Source organism: Podarcis liolepis (assembly GCF_965112155.1).
Source record: "Podarcis liolepis genome assembly, chromosome: 1".
Taxonomy (NCBI): domain Eukaryota; kingdom Metazoa; phylum Chordata; class Lepidosauria; order Squamata; family Lacertidae; genus Podarcis; species Podarcis liolepis.
In genome coordinates this window covers 135,940,868-135,965,117 of record NC_139554.1, presented here as the reverse complement: position 1 = coordinate 135,965,117, position 24,250 = coordinate 135,940,868, and the positions used below count along the sequence as shown (strand labels likewise).

At 44.5% G+C, this 24,250-nt stretch overlaps 1 protein-coding gene and 2 long non-coding RNA genes across 5 annotated transcripts in view; 2 read left to right on the top strand and 1 right to left on the bottom strand.

The window, feature by feature from the left end:
- The window catches only part of RAMP1 (receptor activity modifying protein 1), a 38,945-nt gene extending 16,721 nt beyond the window's left edge, over positions 1-22,224 (bottom strand). The window contains exons 1-2 of the mRNA XM_083475447.1: positions 21,885-22,224; positions 9,146-9,284 (exon numbers count right to left, since the gene is read on the bottom strand). Of these exons, the coding sequence (XP_083331573.1) occupies positions 9,146-9,284; positions 21,885-21,936 (191 nt within the window). The 5' untranslated portion in view covers positions 21,937-22,224. The remainder of the gene's footprint in view (positions 1-9,145; positions 9,285-21,884) is intronic.
- The window catches only part of LOC310693607, a 107,963-nt gene that overhangs the window by 44,222 nt on the left and 39,491 nt on the right, over positions 1-24,250 (top strand). The window lies entirely within an intron of this gene.
- On the top strand, positions 5,743-20,884 carry LOC310693537. 3 transcript variants are annotated; one of them, XR_014519227.1, is made up of 5 exons: positions 5,743-6,518; positions 8,291-8,400; positions 14,511-14,662; positions 16,198-16,301; positions 16,944-20,884. It is a non-coding gene; the product is annotated as an uncharacterized lncRNA (long non-coding RNA). The 3 variants fall into 3 exon arrangements; XR_014519229.1 differs by lacking the exon at positions 16,944-20,884 and having other exon boundaries at positions 16,198-16,622; XR_014519228.1 differs by lacking the exons at positions 5,743-6,518; positions 8,291-8,400; positions 14,511-14,662 and adding an exon at positions 13,151-14,456 and having other exon boundaries at positions 16,066-16,301; positions 16,944-20,883.

Below are 24,250 nucleotides of genomic sequence, written 5' to 3'. Positions count from 1 at the left end.
CAAGCAGGAAACACCATCAGAGCACTCCTGACATATGGTTGTCAAGCCTCTGCTTAAAGACCTCCAAAGTAGGAGACTCCACCACACTCCTTGGCAGCAAATTCCACTGTCGAACAGCTCTTACTGTCAGGAAGTTCTTCCTAATGTTTAGGTGGAATCTTCTTTCTTGTAGTTTGGATCCATTGCTCCGTGTCCGCTTCTCTGGAGCAGCAGAAAACAACCTTTCTCCCTCCTCTATGTGACATCCTTTTATATATTTTAACATGGCTATCATATCAACCCTTAACCTCCTCTTCTCCAGGCTAAACATGCCCAGCTCCCTTAGCCGTTCCTCATAAGGCATCGTTTCCAGGCTTTTGACCATTTTGGTTGCCCTCCTCTGGACACGTTCCAGTTTGTCAGTGTCCTTCTTGAATTGTGGTGCCCAGAACTGGACACAGTACTCCAGGTGAGGTCTGACCAGAGCAGAATACAGTGGCACTATTACTTCCCTTGATCTAGATGCTATACTCCTATTGATGCAGCCCAGAATTGCATTGGCTTTTTTAGCTGCCGCGTCACACTGTTGGCTCATGTCAAGTTTGTGGTCAACCAAGACTCCTAGATCCTTTTCACAGTTGCTGTACCTTCTCTTCCAGCAAGACATCCAGCTGGCACTTGCTACAACTGTACTGTTGCATTTCCCCCAGCAGGAAGACTAATATACCACAGGTGTTACAGGTCACTGCAGTAGCTTCTTCGCCCTCCATGTCTCTTGGTCCTATGCATACCATGAGACAGTACTCTGGGCCTCCCCCCTTAACCCCCCCCTAAACCCTGTCCCTGTTTGCACGGCCTGTTTGTGAGCTCTCGGTCGGGAGCTTCCAGAAGCTGCAATCAAGGGCTGCCTGAGGCCCACACTCCTGAAGGGGGATCTAGGGCTGACTGCTGCGGCCACTGGTCCTGCTCCATAAAGCTGTTGCTGCCTGTTCACTTGCCCCTCTGGGCACACAGCGAGAATGAGGAGATGGCACATCTTCCTGCTGCTTTCTGCTTTTCCTCTGGGTGGCTGTGAAGATTGTGCCCACGTGCGGCTGGCACAAAGGCTTTTTTCTGCCCAAGGCAAAGGACCAGATATTTATTGGTTATTTGGCTGAAAGATAATTCTTGCAGGCCATGATACAAAATGGATATGGGATTATTGATCAGTACATTGGATATTTTATGATATAAATCTTTCTTCAACATAAAAAAAAAATCCAGTTTATTTTCTGGTTGCATCCTAATTACCATTTGCAAATACTTTGCAGCTGTTTCTTTGTCACTGCTGATCTTGCTGTTCCACAAACAAACGACATCTGCTTGAATCCATGAGAGAAAAAGGATGCTGGGTTCAAATAGGTGGAATCAGTCTGTTATTGTGGAACGAATGCTTAGAGGGCTTTCTTTCCCTTGGGGATGAGACTGTCTAATGTTTGGGGGAGGAGAAGGAGAACTGAGGGGACCAAGAAATGTTTGAAGCATCCTGGGGGTGGGGGGAGAGAGCAAGAGGCCTTGAACCGCCTTAGGGATGTGCACTTCCCACCTTAAGCGCCATAGTCATTTTGTGTGGCCATATCTCTCTGGAAGCCTCCTTGTTGCACAGCAGTACCTCGGTTTATGAACTAATCCGTTCTGGAAGTCTGTTCTTAAACCAAGGCGCGCTTTCCCTAATGAGGCCTCCCACCAGCAGTGCCCTTCCACGGTTCGGATTCCGTTCTTAGACCGAGGTAAAGTTTGCAAACTAGGACACCACTTCTGGTTTTGCGGAGTTCGTAAACCAAATAGTTCGTAAACAGGGCTGTTTTTAAACCGAGGTACCACTGTATCTGTATGAGAAAACCCGGCTACACAAAAAACTTCTAAGGGGCAACTTAAAAAAAAACGAAGTGAGGAGGAAAATGCAATAGAAACATTTCTCTTCTGCTAGTACTTTTAATTTTCCTGGATTTGGTGATCCTATCTGATACTGTGAGGCAGTTGTTTTCTTTTTAACCAGATGTTGTTATTTTCAGCTGTAAGGGGAGAGTTCTCCACTTCACATGTTCCTGCCAGAAATATATGTTGTTCTTCATTGCTTGCACTGTGTGCCAGGCAAGATCTACTTGCTTTTCTGCCCATCAGTACTGAGAAGAAACAAACATCAACAAGAGCCTCTGCTTAATTACAATAATGGATATATATGTGCTTATGCACAGTCTTCTTAGGCACACAGTGGATATTTTTACTCTTGCCCAACTGAAACAGCTGCACACCATGTTAGAGTATTATGGGTTGAGAAGCGTGATGCTGTCACCCAAGGCTATTCCAGCGCAGGCCACTTGGACCAATGCGCCACTCCATGTAATCTGGAATCCAATTAAAATAGCTCAATTGTCATCTGCTTCATCTCTAAAGAGAGTGAGGCAGATTTCAGCTTCTCCTGGAGAACCAAACCACAAAGGAAGAAGTGTGCATGCACACGAAAGCTCATACCAAGAACTAACTTAGTTGGTCTTTAAGGTGCTACTGGAAGGAATTTTTTATTTTGATTATGGCAGACCAACACGGCTACCTATCTACTACTCAAACCACAAAGGATTAGTCACAGTGGAAAAAGAAGGAAAATTGTCATCGAAAATGTTTGAATGGTGCCTGTCATCTGCCAAAATTAGCACAATCCCAACAAATATCAGCCTAAATATTTCCCTCTGCCAAAGGATGCTATCGCATAAACTTTTGTCTTGGTGCTCTATTTCCTGATCAGAGTAGCAATTTGAAAGTGCTACAGTTTTTGCATATTCACTGTTGGATCTGCAGTAAACCAGTTGTTACCCAAAGAGCTCAGAAGTGCATCTGTCACAAGAGACCAAAAATCAACGACGATTACTTTAGATTAAGGCAAGTCTTAGCTGTAGGCAAAGGATGGGAAACCTGTGGCTGGGCTACCACTATCCCATTCCTTGACGAGTGCCACGTGGCGGGGGCTGGTGGGAATTCAAGTCCAAAAACATTTGGAGGGCCCCAGGTCCCCCACCCCTGCTGATCTAGGGCTGATGAGCACACTTTGGACAGGGCAAAAAGACAACCATTACGGGCTGTTATAAGAAAAAACTGCTCCTTTTCCCTTACGGGGTATCCAAGAGCCTGTATAGAGTCCTTAAGTGGGTTCCCTGGACCACAAGAGATCCTTTGTGGTGCCAAGGAATATATGAGAAATAAATCACTGCTGGGGCCTGAATAGATTCTAGCTTAGTGACTGAAATGGCATGGACAATGACTTGCTGACCTGAACTTCAGAAGGGAGCCTTAACTAAAAGATCCAGAAACTGGGTTCAGAAGCAGGGGCGGAGCTACCTGGCCCGGCACCTGGAGCAGTGTGGAGGCGGGGCTAGCAGGCCTGCAGGGGCGGGGCTAGCGGCCTGCATGGCGAGCGTCCTTAGCCACCCACCGCCCATGCAGCAAGCGTAAGGGGGGCATCGCTTGCTGCCCTTGCAGCGAGCTTCCCTAGCCACCTGCCGCCCGCACGGCGAGCATTGGGAGGGGCACTGCTAGTCGCCCGTGCAACAAGCGTTGGGGTGTGCTGCTAGCCGCCTGCGACAGCATCGTCCCTAGTGGCCCACCGCCCGCGCAGCGAGTATCCAGGGTGCTGCCTGCGCAGTGAGTGGGTGTGTGTGGCACGGCGATGTCACCCACCCTCACACCTGACACCCAGTGCGCACCGCACCCCCCCCCCCACACACCTTCCTCCGCCAGTGTTTCAGTAAGCATTAAAAAACACCCTGATCATGCCAGGTAATTCAGTGTATGCTGTGGAAGAACATAAGCATTTCACAATTAGTTCAGAAAGTTCAGATTTTTGCAAACTTTCTTCAGAACTCAAGCCGCAATCTCTTCGTAGGTTCCTATAACTGCCATCCTCTTACTTGATGATGCATCAGGAAGGCCCAACTAGAGAAGGGCCTGGAAGCTGACTAGGTTGCATCTGAGGACAATCTTGCAATGAAATGATTCACAATTTCCCTTTAGATTTGCCCGGGGTCAAGTCTATTGGAGTTGAAGGCATGGTGGAACTTTGCCCACATGTTTTCAAAATGTATTTCTGATGCCTAACTTAAATGTCTGCCTCTCAGTTTTGCTTTTTCCTCAGAAAAAGCTACTGAGGTACAGTAGCTTTTTGTCCTAGAAAAGAGGAAAAGGGCTATCATGAAATGCGGGGGTGGGGTGGGGGGTTCATAGATTTACTCCTTCCTCCGGAGATTCTTAGAAAGAGGCTAAAACCCTGAAACTTTTGTTCAGATCCTGACACTTTTTCATCCTGGATCATTCCTATGCTTATCCCATGCCCTGCAACTCCATCTCTTTATCAAAGCACCTATTTTCTCACTTTGCTTCCAGCTGCCACTACGGAATTCACAGCTAAAACTGCAGAGTATCATCCCGTTCTTTATTTACAAAATAATTTCTACAACATCTTTTTAAAAAGGGGGCCAACAAGACAGTTTACAGCAGCAAAACTTTAAAAATATAAAAGCTAAAAAACATTAAGCAGCAGTCAAAGCAAGTTTAAAAAAGTCCATATCCCGCAATATTAACATGCATTAAAAGCCTGGCTGATGAAATATGTCATTGGCTGAAATCCAGTACCCTCTTATGTGAAAATAAGCCCCACTTCTGAGTTGGCATTTGTAGAAAGACTTTAAATAATTCGACCCAATGCATATATAAAACAGTCTATCTGACTGCATGTTGGATTGTCTCGTTATTATAAAGCATACTAAACTGAGACATGCACGGCACCGGGAAAACAGAGCTGCAGAACATGCTGCCTACTATGTACTTTTATGGCATGTGAATGTAAATTACTGCTGCTTATCACAAAGGGGCATCGCGGTGCTGGGAACCAGGATATGTGAATATCGAAAGCTGCCTTGCGCTAACTCATTTACGCCATCAGGCTCTCCTGGTTCTCGCCATGGAGATGCCAGAGGCGGAATCAGGGACTTATGAGCTACTGAATCAGACGCTTACCAGTGAGCTGCTTAGGAGAGCTGAAACAGATCTCGAACTCATGGCATTGGCACCACACCAGGGGTGGCGCCTCCCATTACGCCACTTGAGGGGAAAGGGAAAGTGCTGTCCTGCCCGCTCTGCCCCCACTACCATGCTGCCACCCCTCCCGCCGGCATCACCTCTGTGCTGCTGCCGCCGCCGCTGGTGGAGAAGCTGTGCTGGCAGTGGTGCTGATTTATGGCAAGATGTCTCTGAAATCTCACGAGATCTCTCGCGCTCCATGAGCTTTCAGGAGATTTCAGTGAGAACCCACTGCTGCTGGGGCCACTTCTCTGTTTGTGGTGGAGGCAGTGGCATGGGAGGGGCACCCCCATGGCACAGTCTCTGGGCCTTCCACTGCCCAAGGCAGCTGCTTCGCCCTGCTTCATGGGTGGGCAGCCTTGGCCAACAGTGTCCGCTTCCCATTTGGCTCCTTTTCACACACTGTGTATTTACTGCAACAAACAGCAGTGTACCCAGAAAGCCATGCCAAGTTCTAAAAGAATGTTGATTACAGGGTGCGAAGGCAGCTGACTGCCAGCGTAGGTTGCCTGAAAGCAGGCGTAGGAAGACCTGTCATTTCACTGTTCCTTGGCAGAATAGTCACATGGTGTTGGGTCTTTCATTATATCCATATTAATATGCACAGTGACTGTTTGCCAGGCACACTGATGACTGTCTAAAAAGAGCCAGAAATAACAGGTGTTGAATGTATTAATCTACACCTCCAAAAGATTTATCATTACTAAAGGGGATGCCCCACTTCATGAAAAAGTACAATCTGTGGCACGCAGAGCTCAGCTTTAAATATTTCCCTCTGCCTGGTGTAAATGGGGTGCACTCTCTCTCTCTCAGCAAATTTTGTTATAAGGAATTTAAGGGCTCTTCCAGACAACTTTTTTTTAAAATGTGCATTCAGGATTATTTGTGCTCATGATGGGACCAAAGTGGTTAGACTGTATACAACTCTGCATTCAAACCTACTTGCACCTCCTGCACCAGTTTTGGGTTGGACATGCTGCTTCATTTCTGATTGGCGTGTGTCCCATAGCTTCCTGCTGAAACCACAGCCAAGAATGCAGGCCTGGGGCGGGCAGGGGGAGAGGCAGGCCATGGGTGTTGGCCGTACAATCAGGTCTGTGCCTGATGGCTGAGACAACAAATTTTCCTAGGGGGCTTTCCCCCCCCCCCCCATTGTGCACAACATAGCTTGGCACAGCTCAACCAATAAGCTGAAGGAGAAGAAAGAAAAACACACCAATCACATTGTCCCATAGGAAAAACTCTGCCCTGCCCTGAAAAGAAACAACTAGACGCAGGTGGAAATAATAACAACTGGAAAAGAAGGCAGCAGCCAGCCCTAGTCACTTGGAAAAAAACCAAGGGCCAAGGAGAGACAGCTGGCTCTCTTGTAGTAACAGCGCCATCGCTACTCTAGGAACAAGGGAGCTGTTGATAAGACTATGGACGTGAGTGCCTGTCATTTGCTGCGGCATCGGACCATAGATTGTTTGCCTTTAGGGTGGTTCTTTTTCCGTGTGCATTTGTTTGTTGTCATGTAAATCATATTTGAGGAAATAAGCCCAGGTCATTTTGTGTGGATCACTCATCCCCGAAAGGAGAGAGGACGTGTGGAAAGAGGGCGATTGAGGAGACGTAAAACACTGAGCTTGGCTTGGTTTTAGTATTCCTTGTTCACTTCTCTCCTTTTTCAAAACTGGGAGGCACACAGTGGAAGAGCACGCAAAGGAGGAATTCAGGAGTCACCAGCAGTTTTCTTCATGACCTTGTGAATGAAAAGGGTAAACCCTGGAAGGTATAGTTCGTGGAGATGCAGCGGTGGGGAATCTGTGAAGCTGTCTTTGCTGGTTATTTGGAAAGCAAAGTCAGAATCAGCAAAGAAAAGAAAGAAAAATCTTCTGAAATCCCCCAAGGCCTTTTCTGACTATCATTTTCTTTTCATCTTTCTATATCTTTGCTACTAATTTAGGATTCCCTATGGCAGAGGTTTGTTGCTATAACCTGAAAGGAGCAATGGCAAGGAATCTTAAAAGGAAGAAATAAAGTGTATTATCAGGGAGCAGGTGCTTTTGTCTGACATGAAACAATTAGAGCTCCTCAGTGCATTCAAGATTTGGACTTGCTGGTTGCCTAGATTGGTAGGCTAATTTCAAGCAAAGAGCAGAGAAGCAGTAACTGCAGAGAAGCAAGTTCTGTACAGTCCCCTCCTCACCTAAAATACTCTGCCTGCCAGTCTTTCCTGAGTTCTATCCCCCTGTTTAGTAACAGGTGCAGGGGGCAATCTTGCCTGGATACCAGAATTACTTTTGAACCTAGTTTAGTGTTTAGTTTAGTTTAGTTTAGTTTAAATTAATTTGGGTGTGTAAAGACTGATGACTGGAGTGACTAAAAGAAAAAGATTGATTCTCGCTGGGAAATTAACTGGGAGTGTAAATTAACTGAAGAGGAACTGATTTGGGTGAACTTAGTAGGATGCAAATGAACTAAATTATTTGTTTCAGGGCAAGCAGGTGAAAGGTAGTGTGTATTCTGTTTTGGGGTGATGCACAGAGTGCTTTGGCACACAGTTTTTCCCTGTATCTTTTTGGTGGCCAGGGCCAGCGCCTCCCACGAGGCAGAATGAAGCAGCCGCCTTGCACAGGGGAATCCCCCAGCCCCTCCCCCAGATGCCAGGGTGGCACAGGGCAGGGGGCTTCTGGCAAGACCTTGCAGAGCTTGTGAGAGAGACCTTGCCAGAAGCCACTGCCACACACCTTTCCGGTGGTGAAACAGGATGGGCAGCCCCTGTTGGTGACTTGCCAAGCTGGTGGGGGCTTGAAGCCAGAGCCAGTTTGTGAGGAGGAGCAGTTGCCGCCATGAATGGGGAAAGGCTGTGCTCAGGATCTTGCAGGGCTTGCCGATGTCTCAAGGAAAGGCAGCACAGTGGCTCCTTTAAGTGGGCCTTCTCTTCCTCACCTCGCAGTGCTTCCTGCATCTGTCACCAGAGCCAGGGGATGTCAGTGATGAATTCTTGGCTTGTGAGGGAGAAACCTCTGGCTGCTCCATTTGGTCAGTCTCAGGGCTCTTTAGAACCTCAGCCAGTAGGCAGGGTATAAATTCCTCAAACTAAATAAAGAAATAAATTGCCCCATGTGTTTGTTCTCACCACCTGGAATTCCAAAGTGGGGGCTTTTAGGTTGCAATCTCTCAGGCTTCTTTTTTTTTTACTGTTATTTTTCAGGCCTCAGATGCGTCTCCCTGTCTTGTTCTAGCCAGTCGCTGAGGCAAAGAGCCCTCCATTGTTTGGAGCTGGCACCTTGGTGGCAACATTCCCAGCCAGGACTGTATTAGGTGGGTCCATTTGCCAATATGTCTCTCAGTTTCTGGCTTTACCTGTTGTTTTCACAATAACCTGGTCTGTGGAGGACTAAGAAACCCTTCCTGTCAACCTGTCCTCATTAGCCCTCTCTTGTTCAAACTCCTAATCTTACAACATAACTATACTGGGAGGATATGTAATGGTTTGTATTGCATCCCATTTTGTTGGTTTTGGTCTTTTATTCTCTGCAAGCGCATGCTGCCATTTTTATCTTTTTTCAATTTTCAGGGTTTTGGCTAAAGAGTTAAAATCCAAATATTTGTTTAAGTAAAATATTTCATTTCGTTTCATGTTCAGCTCATGTAAGGATTTTCAATTTTTGGCTTGCATCCACTAGATCAGATGAAATCATTGTAATAATATGTTCTAAAAATAAGTCTCTGTATTTTACTCTGTCAAATGTTGGACGCTGTGCTAGATTATGAAGCAGAATGAGAAGAAAAACAGGGGCAGGGGATGTACCAAATCATCATTTGCTAGAAGGTTGCTCAAATTATCTGTCATTACCTTGAAAGTAGCCTAGTTGGTCAACTATGAAGATTGCATATGACCAGTTGGAACAAGGGGGGATTGCACAGCCTTTCGTCTAGCGAGCAGAAAACAGTTCTTTACACCAATGCAGGAGGCTATGAGATACACTCCAGAATCCCAGCATGCCATTTCTTAGATGTTTGCATAGCTCTTTTCTTCCCACTGGACAAAACAATTTCAACTCACCCCAAAGTCATATCCCAGTCACACCACAGAGTCTTCCTGAGAGTTTCCATGTCAGATTGAAACTTGCTGAGACAATATTCCTGGATGTACTGCCCATAGGTGACTTCATGGCATGCCCTGACCACCAAAAAGTGATGGGCTGAAATGGAAAGGTGGAAGGGGGGGGGGGAGAGACAAAAAGGGGGAAGAAAGGTAAAGGCCAGGACTGAGTTGATTGATTCATTCTAACACATTTCAAAGTTACCAGTGCAAGAGAGTGGCTAGAGTTCCTTCCCTCAGAAACATCTCCATGTGTCTCTCCTACTCCTGGGATAAACAACCATTAGCAGGAAAAGAGCACTAATGGGCACTGCTTCTTCTGCATCCCAATTTCAGGTAGATCTAATAAGTTGGACTGTCAGTTGAATAAGCAATTGGATGGGATAATGGCCACCTTCCAGCTGATCCTCTGCTGAGGAGGTTTTTACCTCAGGAAGTAAAGAAGGGGGAATTAAGAAAAAACTACTATACTGCCCCCTCCCCCAATGAAAGGTATGTACTGTGGCCTGCTGGTTCATCCAAAGGCCTGTCATTCAAATTTAGGAAGAAAAAACCCCTATAAGCTAGTGTTGTAAGATTCTGCTGACTCTTATTAAACTTTTTGCTTAGGAAATATCTGTTGAAAAGGTGCCTACATATTTACAAATTTGTTTGTCCTGACCAGTTTGTCCTGATCACCTCCCATGACAATATGAGAATTCCCTGATAGAAAATCAGTTGCCCCCCAAACAGTCTCTGGGAATGCCCACACATCTTGAGAAGATGTAAAGAAGTCTCTGATGAGATTAGAGATGGGAAGGCCTGGAAAAAACCCAGAGAAAAAACAAACTAGTCCCCCCCCCCCATTTCCCCCCAAAGCCATTTTCCCCCATTTGGAGAAAAAACAGAAAAAACCTGGATTTCCCCCCAATTTCTCCGGGTTTTTTCAGGCTTCCCCATCTGTAGATGGGATATAAACATTAATACAAATAAAGAAATGCCATTACTGAGATCAACCTGAAGTGTCAAGACACCATCGTGGGACTGTGCTTCCATAATTTTACAATCACCCTCCAATTCCATGGAAAGGAGAACATCGATGTTTTTCCCAAAAAATATATTCTAGAAAACAGGTGTAAATAGTTGACAAACTATTTTATTGATTAGATAATAAATCAATAAATAAATCAATAAAAGATAAACCTCTGCTTGCTTATCCAGAGATATTCGACAGTATAATTCAGATTTAGAATTGTTTTCCCCTCTGTTTGGCTATTTTGTCAACAATTACAGGAATAAAATGGGAGCTAGAAAGCCTGTATCAAACTTCTGTGTGGAACAGAAATTGCCTTACTAGACTCAGGATAATGATTGATGCCATTAAAGACAGCCCTTTCCTATTGTTCACTGCTTGCCTTAAAAATAATAATCAGTTGTGCAAAGGCTAAGACATGAATAACATCACATCTCATTTGGTCCACAGAAAGCAAAGAGACTCAATATAGTTCTTGGCTATCTCAATCATTTCCATTGGGGGATTTGAGCCTGACATTCATGACAAAGTTCCGCATGTACAGGCAATGCTATTTGCTAGGCATTCATTAGCAGCCCAGAATGTTGGCAGCCCTGCGCTTCCTCCTGGATATAAAAAGAGCCTGTGAAGTCCATGAAGACACACGATAGTCCTTTGACCAAAATAGACCAACACTCTCTCTATGATGCTAAAATACACTAACTAACAGCTTTTACAAATGCAACCCATATATAATCCACTCCTCCATCAAGGTCTGCAAATTTACAGCAATAGTACATATTTCTTTCCAAATCCAGTCAGAATTCCCAAACTACTGTATTGATTATAACTAAGGTAAAGCAACAGAACTCGGGGCATCCAACAGTTTGAATTTGAATTTAAATATGCTTTGTTGTTGTTTAGTCATTTAGTCGTGTCTGACTCTTCGTGACCCCCTGGACCAGAGCACGACAGGCACTTCTGTCTTCCACTGCCTCCCACAGTTTGGTCAGACTCATGTTCGTAGCTTCGAAAACACTGTCCAGCCATCTCGTCCTCTGTTGTCCCCTTCTCCTTGTGCCCTCCATCTTTCCCAACATCAGGGTCTTTTCCAGGGAGTCTTCTCTTCTCATGAGGTGGCCCAAGTATTGGAGCCTCAGCTTCACGATCTGTCCTTCCAGTGAGCACTCAAGGCTGATTTCCTTAAGAATGGATAAATCCTGCTGAGGCCAGGCCCAGCTAATATTTTCCCCCAGGGATCAAAATAAGAAGTGCTGCACTCTCCATAAGACTAATTTTTTCAATAGCTCAGAGATTTTCCACTATCACGCTTAATGTAATTTACATGTCTGGTACTTGAGTTCATTAAGAAATATTTTAAGTTGCTTATTAGTAGGGGCACATGAGAAATTTGATATTTGCCAGTTCTGATACACACTGAGCTGATCTACACTAACTGGACTAATGTGTAGATCAAAATGAAGCTATCCACCACTTATCCTGGCTTTTACATTTGTTTCAAAAATTATATGCCTTATAAATGTTCATAAATACATACATACATACTTACATACATAATGTGCTACAGTTTTTGATTAAAAATGTACCAAAATGCATTCCTATTTTGAGAAAAAATGTGCTCAGAAACATCAATTTAATGTGGATTTTTATAAAATACTGTCAAAATAAAGCAAATGTATGAGTAAACTAATCACTGTGGCATCCTGTTCTTCTTTAAAAAGGTAAAGGTACCATTAGGTCCAGTTGCAGATGACTCTGGGGTTGCAGCGCTCATCTCGCTTTACTGGCCGAGGGAGCCGGCGTACAGCTTCCAGGTCATGTGGCCAGCATGTCTAAGCTGCTTCTGGTGAACCAGAGCAGCGCACAGAAACGCCGTTTTCCTTCCCGCCGGAGCGGTACCTATTTATCTACTTGCACTTTGGGCATGCTTTCGAACTGCTAGGTTGGCAGGAGCAGGGACCGAGCAACAGGAGCTTACCCCATCGCGGGGATTCGAACCGCCAACCTTCTGATCGGCAAGCCCTAGGCTCTGTGGTTTAGACCACAGCGCCACCTGCGTCCCTTTGTTCTTCTTTGGGCAGTCCTAAAAAAGAAGCCAGCAGCTAATCTTCTAAGACTTCAACCTGACTAGTAGCAGTGGGTGGAAGGGTAGACACATAAGTATCACAGATCCATCCTTACTTACCAGAATCATACAACTAAATAGTTGGTAATGGACCCCGAGGGTCATCTAATCCAACCTCCTGCAATGTAAACATCTCCACTAAATACTGCAGTACTTCAGCCAGATTCTCAGAGAGTCACCATTGTCATTCTTGTGACAATGAACCTTGTGACGGGGACACCCCAAGTGCAGCTCAGGTGACAGAGATGATCAGATGATGCTCTTCCGTTCACATAAGGAAGGCATCACTTCCTTCAAATTACTCTCTCACCCTCAGCTCCCTGTTCCACACCATTCCCAAGAGTCTTCTAGCCACCAATGGCAGACCTTTTGTGGGGGGCGGGGAGGGGTTCACAGAGAAAGAAGAATGTGGGGCACTCCCATTCTGCGACTGTGAAGTCCATTTCATTCGCAGAAAAGAGTTAAAAGCCAAATATTTGGTTAAGTAAAATATTTCATTACACGTTCAGCTCATGTAAGGATTAAATACACCACCACCACCCATGTTTTTGGATCCTACCCCCACGTTGGAGTCTGGCCCTGCTTCCAAGGTGTCTGGGACTCCACGAGCAAAGCAAGGTGCTAAGGAAATGTTCAGCAAAAAATGTTTGTTTTTAGAAACTGTAATTATTATTATTATTATTATTATTATTATTATTATTATTATTATTATTATTATTATTCCCCGCCCATCTGGCTAGATTTCCCCAGCCACTCTGTATAAACATGGATCCAACACAGTAACAAACCAAATCAGGATAACATATCATTTTATACCCTTCAGCTCCTCATAACTTCCCAGCGTTGCCAACCCCCCCTCCCCCCAGCACAAAGGCAATGCACTCCCTGAATTAAAAGCATTCGCAGCTTCAGGCTGATGACATATTAGCCCTCAGGGGCTTCTCCCTCAGCAATCATAGGATTGCATGAAAGACTTGTGATGAAATCTAAAACCGAGAGCTGCTCCCCAGTTTTTCTACTTTATTGCATGTCCTAGAGGTGATTAATGATTCTCCAAAGCCTTGATGGAGTTTGACCAATCGTCTATCAATGTCAAGAGCTTCCCAGCTCTCAGCTGGGAGTGAGCCCAAAGCTAAGAGCTGGGCAGGTGGCTGGGGCTGCAGCTGCTGTCCATTTCTGTGGAGAGGCAGGCAATGACTAGGCCTCTCAAGGACCCACTGATGAGCTTTTCTCCTTGGTCTTTTCTGCCTACCAAAATGTAAAACATTTTGAACAAACTGTTCATCACCATCTCAAGTAGCATTCAATATGCTCCAGTGGATTTGCTTGGATTGCACTCATGGCTTTATGATATTAGAGAACTATGAAAATACTTTTTTAACCCTTTCCATTTTGAACTGGCTTGCATAAACATTCCAGTATTTGGAAGGGTATTGCGTATGCCTGTGGGTATCAGAAGTGAATACCAGGGTCTCTATGTGGCCCACAGGACAGCATGCAGGAATAAAAAACCTGTAAAACAAAAAAGACAACACCACCAAGTAATGTTTAGCTCTTCACCTGAAGGCATGGTCCCACAAAGTACATGCTTATTTCCGTGAAGGCAACTAAAACATGCCTGCATTTTCCCCTACTGCACCCTCTGCACTTAAACACAAAACCTAAGCAGCTAAACCCTTTGCTGAACAACTTGTTTCCTTTGCCGAAGAGACACCCTGTTGCAGCAGAATGTTCAAAACATTCAGTTGCAGCAAGACTCCCTCCTCCTGCCGTGCACACATTCCCCATGGTGAGATGTGGTTTTCCTTTGTTCTGGGGCTGAGCAGAATTCCATGTCTGTAGGGATTCCGGTTTCTTGGCAAGGAATCTCAAGGCCCATTTCCATGGAGATGAAAGAAAAGTGTCGGAAGAAAGTCTATCACTGACAAATGGTGAAGTAGAGGAGAAGGAGAGCCCCTCTTTCTCTGTCTTGCTAGTTTCTTCCTAAACTGGTTCCCTGGCCAACTGACTCATGCCTTAGTCCAAGCTGCGGGTCTAAGGTCCACTTGCTAGCCTTTGGCTAGATCAGCTTCGCTCAAGCCAGTGTCCAGAATGTCCATTTTCTGTCCATGACCCCAGGCTCTTCTACATGGCAGGTAGGTCCCACTCACAGACATTTGGATTTCTCCCATTTTTTGGCCTGTCTCTAGGGTACGCCAGTTGTTGGGTCCTGAGAATGAGTATGCAAAGGGCACAGAAACCTACTGCTTCTCTGCCTCCACCTGCAGGAAGGGTGAGACAGCACTGGGTGGCCAGAAGCCATGCAGCAACACATTGGATCCATCAATCTTTACCTGTGGAGGTTGGTGCCAGCCATACCCAGCCCTGCACAGTTGCCTTCAAGCCCCGCCCTTGGGCTTTTTGAAGACATCTGGTTAGCAACTATGGGAAATTGGATGCTTGATCAGACAGTAATCCAAGATGGGCTTTTCTTACATTCTCAGCTATCTGCTGCTCATCTACCTCACGGGCCTCTTCAGCTACCCCTGAACATGGGCTTCTGGGTCAGCTTTGACTTTGTCTAGCCTGTATAGTAAATGCAGTGGCGTAGCGTGGGGGGTGCAGGGGGGGCCGGCCGCACCAGGCGCAACATCTGGGGGTTAGGGTTAGGGGGCGCAAATCCACGGGTTAGGGGGCGCAAATTACTTGCCTTGCCCCGGGTGCTGACAACCCACGCTACGCCACTGAGTAAATGTGCTGGTGGTTTTGCAGCAAATAGTTTGATATCAGCTGGGATTTTATCTACTACTTCTGCCCCTTGGTGCTGATGTAGTTATGCATGTTATTATTATTATTATTTCTGTTGTCTGGTCTAAGTCGTTGACCATAAGAAAGACAGATTGACTTTTTCTAATCACTGAGGAAGCAAAGGCCTCCTCTCCTCACAAAGCCTCCAAATTTATTCACAGTTGCTCTAAGTTTCTCTGAAATCACCATTACAGCTTCTCCGGCTATGCACACATCATATCTTTAAAGCACCTTCTTTCCTTCAGAGTATTCTGAACACTGAGCTTTACACAACACAGCGTTACAATTCTCAGCAACCTTTAACAAGCTGAATTCTTTGAGGGGGTGTGTGTGTGCTTTGGATGTGGTTTACAGGGATAGTGTGTACACAGTCTCCTGGAAGACGGCTCTAATTTACTTCAGAACTACTGTTATTTGCGCTGCCTTGGCTCTGTGACACCAACAAACACCCTTCCACTCCTGATAACAGAGGGCAAAGTTCCCTATGGAGCGTATTAAAAATCCTTAATTATTATTATTGTTTGTTTGTTTCCTGCCACTAAAGAAGTGGGGAAATTGAAAGTGAAGTACAATGGTACCTTGGTTGTCAAACTTAACCCGTTCCGGAAGTCCGTCTGACTCCCGGAACTGTTTGAAAACCAAGGCACAGCTTCCGATTGGCTGCAGGAAACCCCTGCAGCCGCGTTGGACGTTCAGCTTCCCAAGAACATTCGAAAACCGGTGTTGGGGAGCCAAAAAGTACAAGTACCAAGGCGCTCAAGAACCAAGGTACGACTGTAACTATAATTAGCTGTCAGAATGGAATCTACTTGGAGATAATACAGTCACAGCTGTGGAAGTCCAAGACTGATTTAAGGGGGAAACATTAAGGTGGACTGAATGGCTAATAGTATCTAGGGTCTCCAGTATGACAAAGGTACTTTCGGATTGATCAATGACCGTGGTATTGTTAAACAGTTGATGGCTGAACAATTAAAAATGATTGATCAATGTTTGATGATGAAGAAGAAAACCAGTCAAAGGATGAGGAAAAATGAGCCAGAGGAATATGAGATGGAAAATGGAAATGGGTATATGCAGCGGCTTCAGACGAAATTGAGGAAAAGCTGGCAGGACTGGATCAAGAAATAATTAAATTGAAAGACGCGGGTGGTCATGTAGAAATGGAATGACTTCCATACAAGTATTTGGAGGTAAAGTAGAAAATAAAATAAAAAATGCTGATTTGGAGAATTATCTGGATATAGCACTGATGGAGTGGAGAGGGGGGAAAGCTTTGAGACTTCAGTCCTGATTTTTCTATAGTTCTAGCAGAGAGGAAGTACTCTGCATACAACCTGGAATGAATTCAGGGAATGGTGCTGTTAAAGTTATGGTATGAAAATGGAATGTGCTAGAGGAGGAGATTGGGATGCTATCGTAAACACAACAGGAAATGGAACTAAACATATGGAACTGGATATGAACTAGCTATAATGAGAAACAAAAATGGAATATTGACCCAATGTGTGTGTGTGTGTGTGTGTGTGTGTGTGTGTGTGTAGACTTTAATACGGACATGGATGAAATAATTTATTATTATTCAATATGGAGTAAAGGTGGTGGGAATTAATTTTATTCTGTGAACCGCACTGAGACCCCCAGGTATAGGGCGGTATATAAATTCAATAAATAACAACAATAACAACAATAATAATAGAGGTAAAATTAAAAGAAAGAGTATGGTTAACATTTATTAATAATAATAACAATTAGGGAACCTATCTTTAACTTTTTATAGGAAAAAAATGAATGATTCTGAGACACCTTGACTTACACGAAATATTGTTTTACAGAAAGTGGAGAAGATGGATGTTCACATGGACTGAAGGTTTTAAATAATCAAATTTTCTTTCTTCCTATTTTTCCTTTATTTCTATTGTCCTTTTCTTTCAATTCTCTGTTTCTTTTCTTTTTTTGTAGTTGTAATTTTACTGTATTATGATAAAATTGTAATAAAAAAATCTCATACAAAAGAAACATTTTCCCCTAAACCATAATATGATCAATTTGCTATTTCTTAGACAATAAAAATAACTTTAAAACCAAAGAGGGTCTGACTTGTAGCGTCTTCTGTTTCCTAGTGAAGAGTTACAAGCTAAACAGTAGTAAATAGTTAATTATGTTGTACAGATAAGTCCATTATATATAGCACAGCCCAATACATTATTCACTAGTCTTTCCGCAAAGGAAAGTGAACAGCAAGAAGCAAGACGCAAAGCAGCGGACCTGACCTCAAAAATAATCCCACAATCTGTATGACAATTTCATTTTTCATCATTGTAAATGAAGCACTGCCTCAAGAAGTCTGCAAGTGTACAAAAATATTTGATATTGTTTTCAATACTTGCCTCAAATTTTAAAGGGAAAAGGAATGGGCTGACAGGGAAACCCCTGGAGTAACAAGAGCCTTGGAAGTTTTTAATGTAAAAAACGAACCAAATTGGAGCCAATGTATTTTTAAAAACAACAACACATATTGATGATTTTCATTGTTAGTTTTCCACATTCACCAAAAACATCGACTTCCCTCCCCCGCCCCCCACATTTCTATGGTACTTTCTATCCATTTCTGCTGCATAATTTAATCACCCCATAACCTCTCTTTCTCTTTTTATCTCAACATAATTTATACTGCTGATTTTACTCTAATTCTGCTAATGTTTTAATTTGCTTACAATGATTCTTCACATACCATATTTACTTGAATGTAAATGCGCCATCAATCTAATGCACACCCTAATTATCACGACGTAATTTGGCCAAAAGAGGTGTGCATTACATTTGAGTAAGTATGGTATTCTACAAACATTTTCCAGTCTTCTTGATCTCTTATTCTGATGCTTAGGCTTGCTAGTTCTGCATATGGTAAAACATACCTTCTGTTTCTTGACATTAACAGCAGTTACCTGATTCTGATTTGTACATCTTTGCTAGCTTACTTGGTGTCAGGTACCACCTATATAACATTTTCATAATTCTCTTTCAGCACACAACAAGCTGTAAATTTTAAATCAGTTTTCCACAGTTTCTCCCACAAACTAAATTCTGTATTATGTCCAGCATAAAGCAGCTGAATAAAAGCATAAAAGCAACATAAAGCATCTTAGCTTAACCAAAGAGAATCAAGTGAAGATGTGCTTCTAAAGTGACACCTGCAGCCATCTAAAGACGTCCTCCCCTAAAGTGGTCCTCTGTGGTAAGACCACTGAGCCCAAAGGCTGCAGTTCATGCAGTTGTACCACTGCCTGGTATATCAAGCCTGAGAATCTGTGTGCTCTAGATCTGCTCTGAAACAGTGAATTTACTTTTTAATATGTGTCAGTGCCAGATTGTTCTACAGTCAAAATGTGATGGGGAAATGAGTGTTGTTTATTTATAACAAGCTCCTTGGTCATTTGTTGTTATCATTCAATTCACATTGCATCTTGTTATTATGTTTAGAAGCCATTTTATTTTCTGAAGTGTCTGTTTTAAGGAGGCTGTCACAATACGCCCACACAGTGATCTTCACTCTATGATTTGATGAGTCTCTCCTACATTCCAGGGGACTAGATGAGCCCAACGCTGCAGTTCTATAGGTTTAAGTGCCCCGGCCCAAGACCCACCTCTGACCTCCACACTATCCGCTTTCACAGATTCACATTTGATTTATAACTTAATAGCACTAATAAGACACTTCACTTCTATTGAAACGATAATTTCCAAAGCCACATACATAGTGCTACTTTGGCATTAGTGTGAAATGAAAACCAGCAATTTTTACACTTTTTCTTAGCCAAAAGGTTGAGAAGCTATTGAAAACCAGTGATTGATGGATTGACTCACCATTTCAATGAGACATCTGAGCAAACATTATTTCAGATTTAATTCCAGTGGGGGGTGATACGTGAAAAGCTAACTCACCGCTCACCTTGTACAACCAAATCGGGGTTTTGTTTTTGTTTTGAGGATCACCATTGTTGAGAAGCCTGCTCACAAAGACAGGTGCTACCAAACGGCAATGGGTGAATGATTGCTTCACTTGCCAATCCTAAGTACACTTCACTAACTGGTATCCAAAACCTTGGTAATATTAGTTGCTGAAATTGCACTTTTAAGGTTGTGCCACCACAGAGATCAAGGATTCTTTTCTGCAACTCCTTGTCTTAATTCCTGGCGGCTCTGTGTCCACCGTGGATGCTTGTCTTCACTAGATACCCTCCCACAAATTTGTTTTTTAGCCTGTGTTCTGGTGATCTACAAGGGAAGAATGTTGTGCTGGTTCCTAAGTGGTGGGGTAGATTTTAGCATGTGGAGGAGGGAATTATTGCTGCTTCTCCGAAGAACAGAAGACCGTTCCTCCTTCTACCCACTACAAAGAATACATCTGCATTATAGTCCCAGCATACTTCCAGTTGTAGAAGAAGTCTAGAAAGCCAGAGAAACAGACCAGAAAGTGAACAGAGCGTCCTTACTCCATAGAGAGCTATAGGAAAGTGGGGCATACAGTTGGCCAGAAAAGTCTTTCTTACTGAAAAATACTGAAAATTGCCTTTCTCCTGCCTCTTTGCAGCCAGCATTCATGGAAATTGTTGAAATGAGTGTCTCATCAAAACAATGTGTTCTAGCCCAGACACTGCATTTTGTGATCCTTTGGTCTGGTCAACCTTAGCTAGAGTCCAGCAGAGCAGCAACAGCTTTGCTACAATCCACCTGAGATAGCCTTGCTTGCTATCCATTTGTGGGTTTTGACCCATAGGCTGAAGACTACAGTGTATAGGCTGTTTTACTTTGCTTCATTTCCATTCCAAGGAAAGAGTTTCAACTTCATATTCACCAAACATAATTTGCATTACTGTCACCAATAAGGCAACACATAAACTTATAGCGCTGCAAGGGAGCAGAAAGGCCACTTACTTTTACCCTCCACTGCAAGGCAGGGTCATCTATTCCACTGGTATAACATTATTGCAATAGCAAATTGTGATACCAAAGGTGACCACGCTTGACTGCAGTGCCACAGGCAACAGGCAAACACAGTGGTGCAAATCCTTGCCTCACAGCATAGCCTTCTCAGGACACCTGAGCAACACACTGAAGAAAACCTGTGCAGTAAACATGCTCAGTGACATTGTGGGACAAAGCAAGTACAAAGCAAGCCATGAGCATGTAAGAAGATGGCTATGAACCTACTAGCCCCACTAGGCAACACCCACCTTCCTTTTCTGTACATCCCTTATAATTTAAGTGGCCATTTCTGTTAGACCTTTGCTTGCTTTTGATACAATTTGTCATGGCTAAATATTTGTCCATTTTAAGCAACTCCCTGGAAAGGTGAAAACTTGAGCAGTGACACATCTGCACAAAGTTTAAGCTGAGGAATAAAAATGTACAGGAGAAATTATCTGATGTCATTTTGATGTCAGGTGATTGACAGGTGGGCACACAGGGTGAGGGGAGATAAGGATCTAGCTGCCAGCCAGATGCAGATCCCCCACCCCAGACTAACGATGTGTGTAAACATACTAGCAACGTTTCTGAATGCTTAGCTTCTTGAACGCACATGGCACCTTCCCTTCACTGTGGATTTCTATATGCTGCAAGAGAGGATTTGTAATACAATCAAATCCCGGAAAGGAAAAAGATGGACATAAAACAACAACAAAGGTCTGCAGGCAAATGGTTTGAGCAGAGGAAGAGGGAATTTACATGGGTGGCACAAACAAGTTTTATAATTTATAGAACATGGTCTGTTACATGCAGCCAATTCCAGGAAGCAAGTGGCTCAAGGATGCAAAGCAGCCGCCACACTCAGTGTAGGCAAAAGCCTTGTCCCTTCTTCCCAGGTGCCCTTTAGGAACAGAAATGCATTCTATACATGTTCAGATTCTTGTACTGGCATTGAAGGGTTGCATTCATCTGAGAAATTTAAAGTGCTGGGGGAAACACACATATATGGGCACACGTCAAAGATGGGCTGTCAGGTCTGCAGCTGGTGGCCAACCTGGATTTGTTGTGTGCAGTGGCGTAGCGTGGGGGGTGCAGGGGGGGCCGGCCGCACCGGGCGCAATATCTGGGGGTTAGGGTTAGGGGGCGGAAATCCACGGGTTAGGGGGCGCAAATTACTTGCCTTGCCCCGGGTGCTGACAACCCACGCTACGCCACTGGTTGTGTGTAATGTGTGAAAGGGTCTGCAGTGTTGGTGATCTGTTCAAATCCCTCCCTGTGGCTGCCTCAAGCTTCTTTCCAACATCCTCTTTCTGAATACTCAAGGTTACTCTTCTAGCCAGCCTGCCTTGGGATGCAGCCTGCCTCAACTCTGCTGGCTTGAGGAGATTTACTGACTTCAGGGGTTAACAGAAGTCTCACATTTGCCCACTCGTGTGTGGGAAAATAAAGCAGAAGCTGGGTGCAAATAGGAGAGAGTAAATGTTGTGCAATCAAACTACTTAAAGGGGACAAAAGAAGCAACGCGTTCACATCACAGCCAAAGGGTTTGAGGAAGTGAAATGTCTCAAAGCCACCCCGCCCTCCCTCGCCCACTCCCGGCTCGCCTGGTGGGAAATCTCCTGGAGCGCATTACAGGCACTGTCATTTGCCCTCAGGGCATTGCAGGTCCTGTTAATTGTTAGGGGGAGACCGACTGACATTCTGGCAGGAAGGCTTCCCAGGTCTCCCCATATTACTACGGTGTCCCGCGCCTCCATTACGCCAAGTCCTTGTCTCCAAACGCATCAGCGCCAAGCAGCACTCACCCAGGAGGAGCCACACGAAGCGCTTCAGCCGGACGACCATCCCCAAAGCCATGGCTGGCCGAGAGCGAGGGCGCCTCGCCGACGCCCGCGGACTTCACTGCAACGGGGCGACGCGATCCATGCCGAGGAGCCCGGCGAGGTGGTCTCTCGCGCGTCTGGCCAGAGCCCCTTCCACTTCTCCCGAGGCAGAGCTCTCTCTTCGGAAGGCGATCGGCTGCTGAAGGGGCCACGTGGGAGCGGGAGCTCTGATTGGATCGCCCCGTGGATCGCTCAGCCTTCCGCGCCCCCACCCCCGCCGGCAAGGTCCTGGTTGCTAAGGCGGGCGCAGAGCCCGGCGCAAGCCCCGCGCGCAAAAGGGAGCGCAGAGGAGGAGGAGGAGGAGCTGAAGTTGTTGCTTGGGAAAGAAACCTCGGCAAAGGGACGAGCCAAGAAATCCAAAACTGCAGGAAGGTGGTTTAATTGTCAGGAAGCAGTGAGCAAGGTGTTCGAGTTCTGCAGAACTCCTCGGCAGGCTGGATGTTTAAAGGGGAGTGAAGCCTGAAGGTTGCAACAAATGTCGCCCTGAATCGAGAAGATGACCTTCCCCGCCCCCTCGCAAACGTCGAACCCAAAAAGTTCTGAATATTGAAAAGACACTTCTGTGCATGAATGTATGCCTTTGTGGTTGACAGCCATTTCTAATGTTTGTGCCGATACTGAGCTTTCCTTCCAGAGTACCTATTTTATTCCTCTGAAGTTCAAATACATGGCACTAAGAGGAATGACGATGTGCAGAGCATTTCAGCAACTGAGCACCTGCCATCGAGACAGAAACGCTCATTCCCCAGTTCAAAGGAACAAATGGTTAACCTGAGTGACTTTCTAATATAGCCAAACATCATTTTTGCCAACGGTTAGCAACCCATTCCCAGTGGCAGCACACTGGATGCACTGTAAACAGAAGTGTGTATTTAGCCATACAATAACAGCTCATAATTACAAATACATTATTCTACTAAGCACTTCCTGAGACCTAGAAGAAGGGGATCCATACTGGGGAGTTTGTGCATATAGGGGTTGCTGTTTCTGTGTGTTTGTCTTCATCCGTATATTAACACTTTTGACTTTATGCTTCCAAAAACTTTCTCCTGTCCATCCTAGTGGATGGTGCTCTATGGGATGTTTTTGCAGTGTTGTCATCTAAAGCAGTACTTCGTCACTCACTGCAAGTTCCAGAAACCTGGGGTATATGATAGGCATGCATTTAAGTGTGCATTTATTTGTGTTCAAACACCTTCTATTTATTTTTTTACACCTATTTTTTTTAAAAAAAGTTTTGAAATACAAGTTTCCTCAATATACTATATATAAAACATCAGCTTTAAAAAATTGAAAAAGGTGTGTGTTGCTCCCATGTACCAAATGAATGTCCCTTGATCAAATCCTTAGAAACGTTAAATTTATTGGTAATAAGGTTTCTGTCCCAAACCTGGTATGTTTACATTTGTGTCAGTTGCTATTATTACCCAATAAATTTCTTTTTCTGTCATAAGCCAGTCCCACAGGTCAAGAGTACCTGGCAGAAAACTGCATTATCATATCTGAAGCTTAAAGCTCAAAAATAAAAGTTTAATTGATGGTTGCTTAGAGTGCAATCTGAAGTGTACTGATGGTTTTCTGACCAGTTTTCATATCCCACTACTGACTAACTCAAACCTAGCAGCAGAAGAATTTAGAAGGCAAGGGGCCGGCCAAGTTTCCTTCACCTTTTTCTTTAAAAGGAATTAAAAGATGTTGCTTTGTGTGGGAAACCACCTAACATTTGACTGGAGAAAGGCACTGGGGTAGCCCATGCAGTGCTCTCCAGCCAACTCCACCAACCTCAGCTAGCACAGGCCATGTCAGGGATGCTGGGAGTTGCTCCTGCTGCATGAATGCACCTTTCAAGCTCCTGTTCCCACAGCAGCCTGCCTATTCCTGGTAAGCTGCTGCTGAATATTCCATGAAGGTAGTTCCAGTGCTAGAGCCGAAAGGGTAAAGTGACATGGCTGCTTTGTGCTTATGGCTGGATTGTGCATTCCTAGAGTGTGATTGCCTCCTTACTGAAGATGACCAAGCCTGGAACGTTTGGATGTAGTCAGCTAAACTGAACTCAGCGCAGACCCACTGGAATGAGCCTAATTCAGTCAGGCCCACTAATTCCAGTGGGTCCACTCTGAGTACAACTTAGCTGAATGCCACCTTTGACCTGCTGGTTGGCAAGATCTCCCAGTTGAACAGCATGTGAGCCATACATGAAGGAAGCCCTGAGAAAAGTCACTTTAAAATCTCATTGATTTCAATGGACGTTAGAATGCACGGTTATCTCTCCCACTGGAAATCATGGT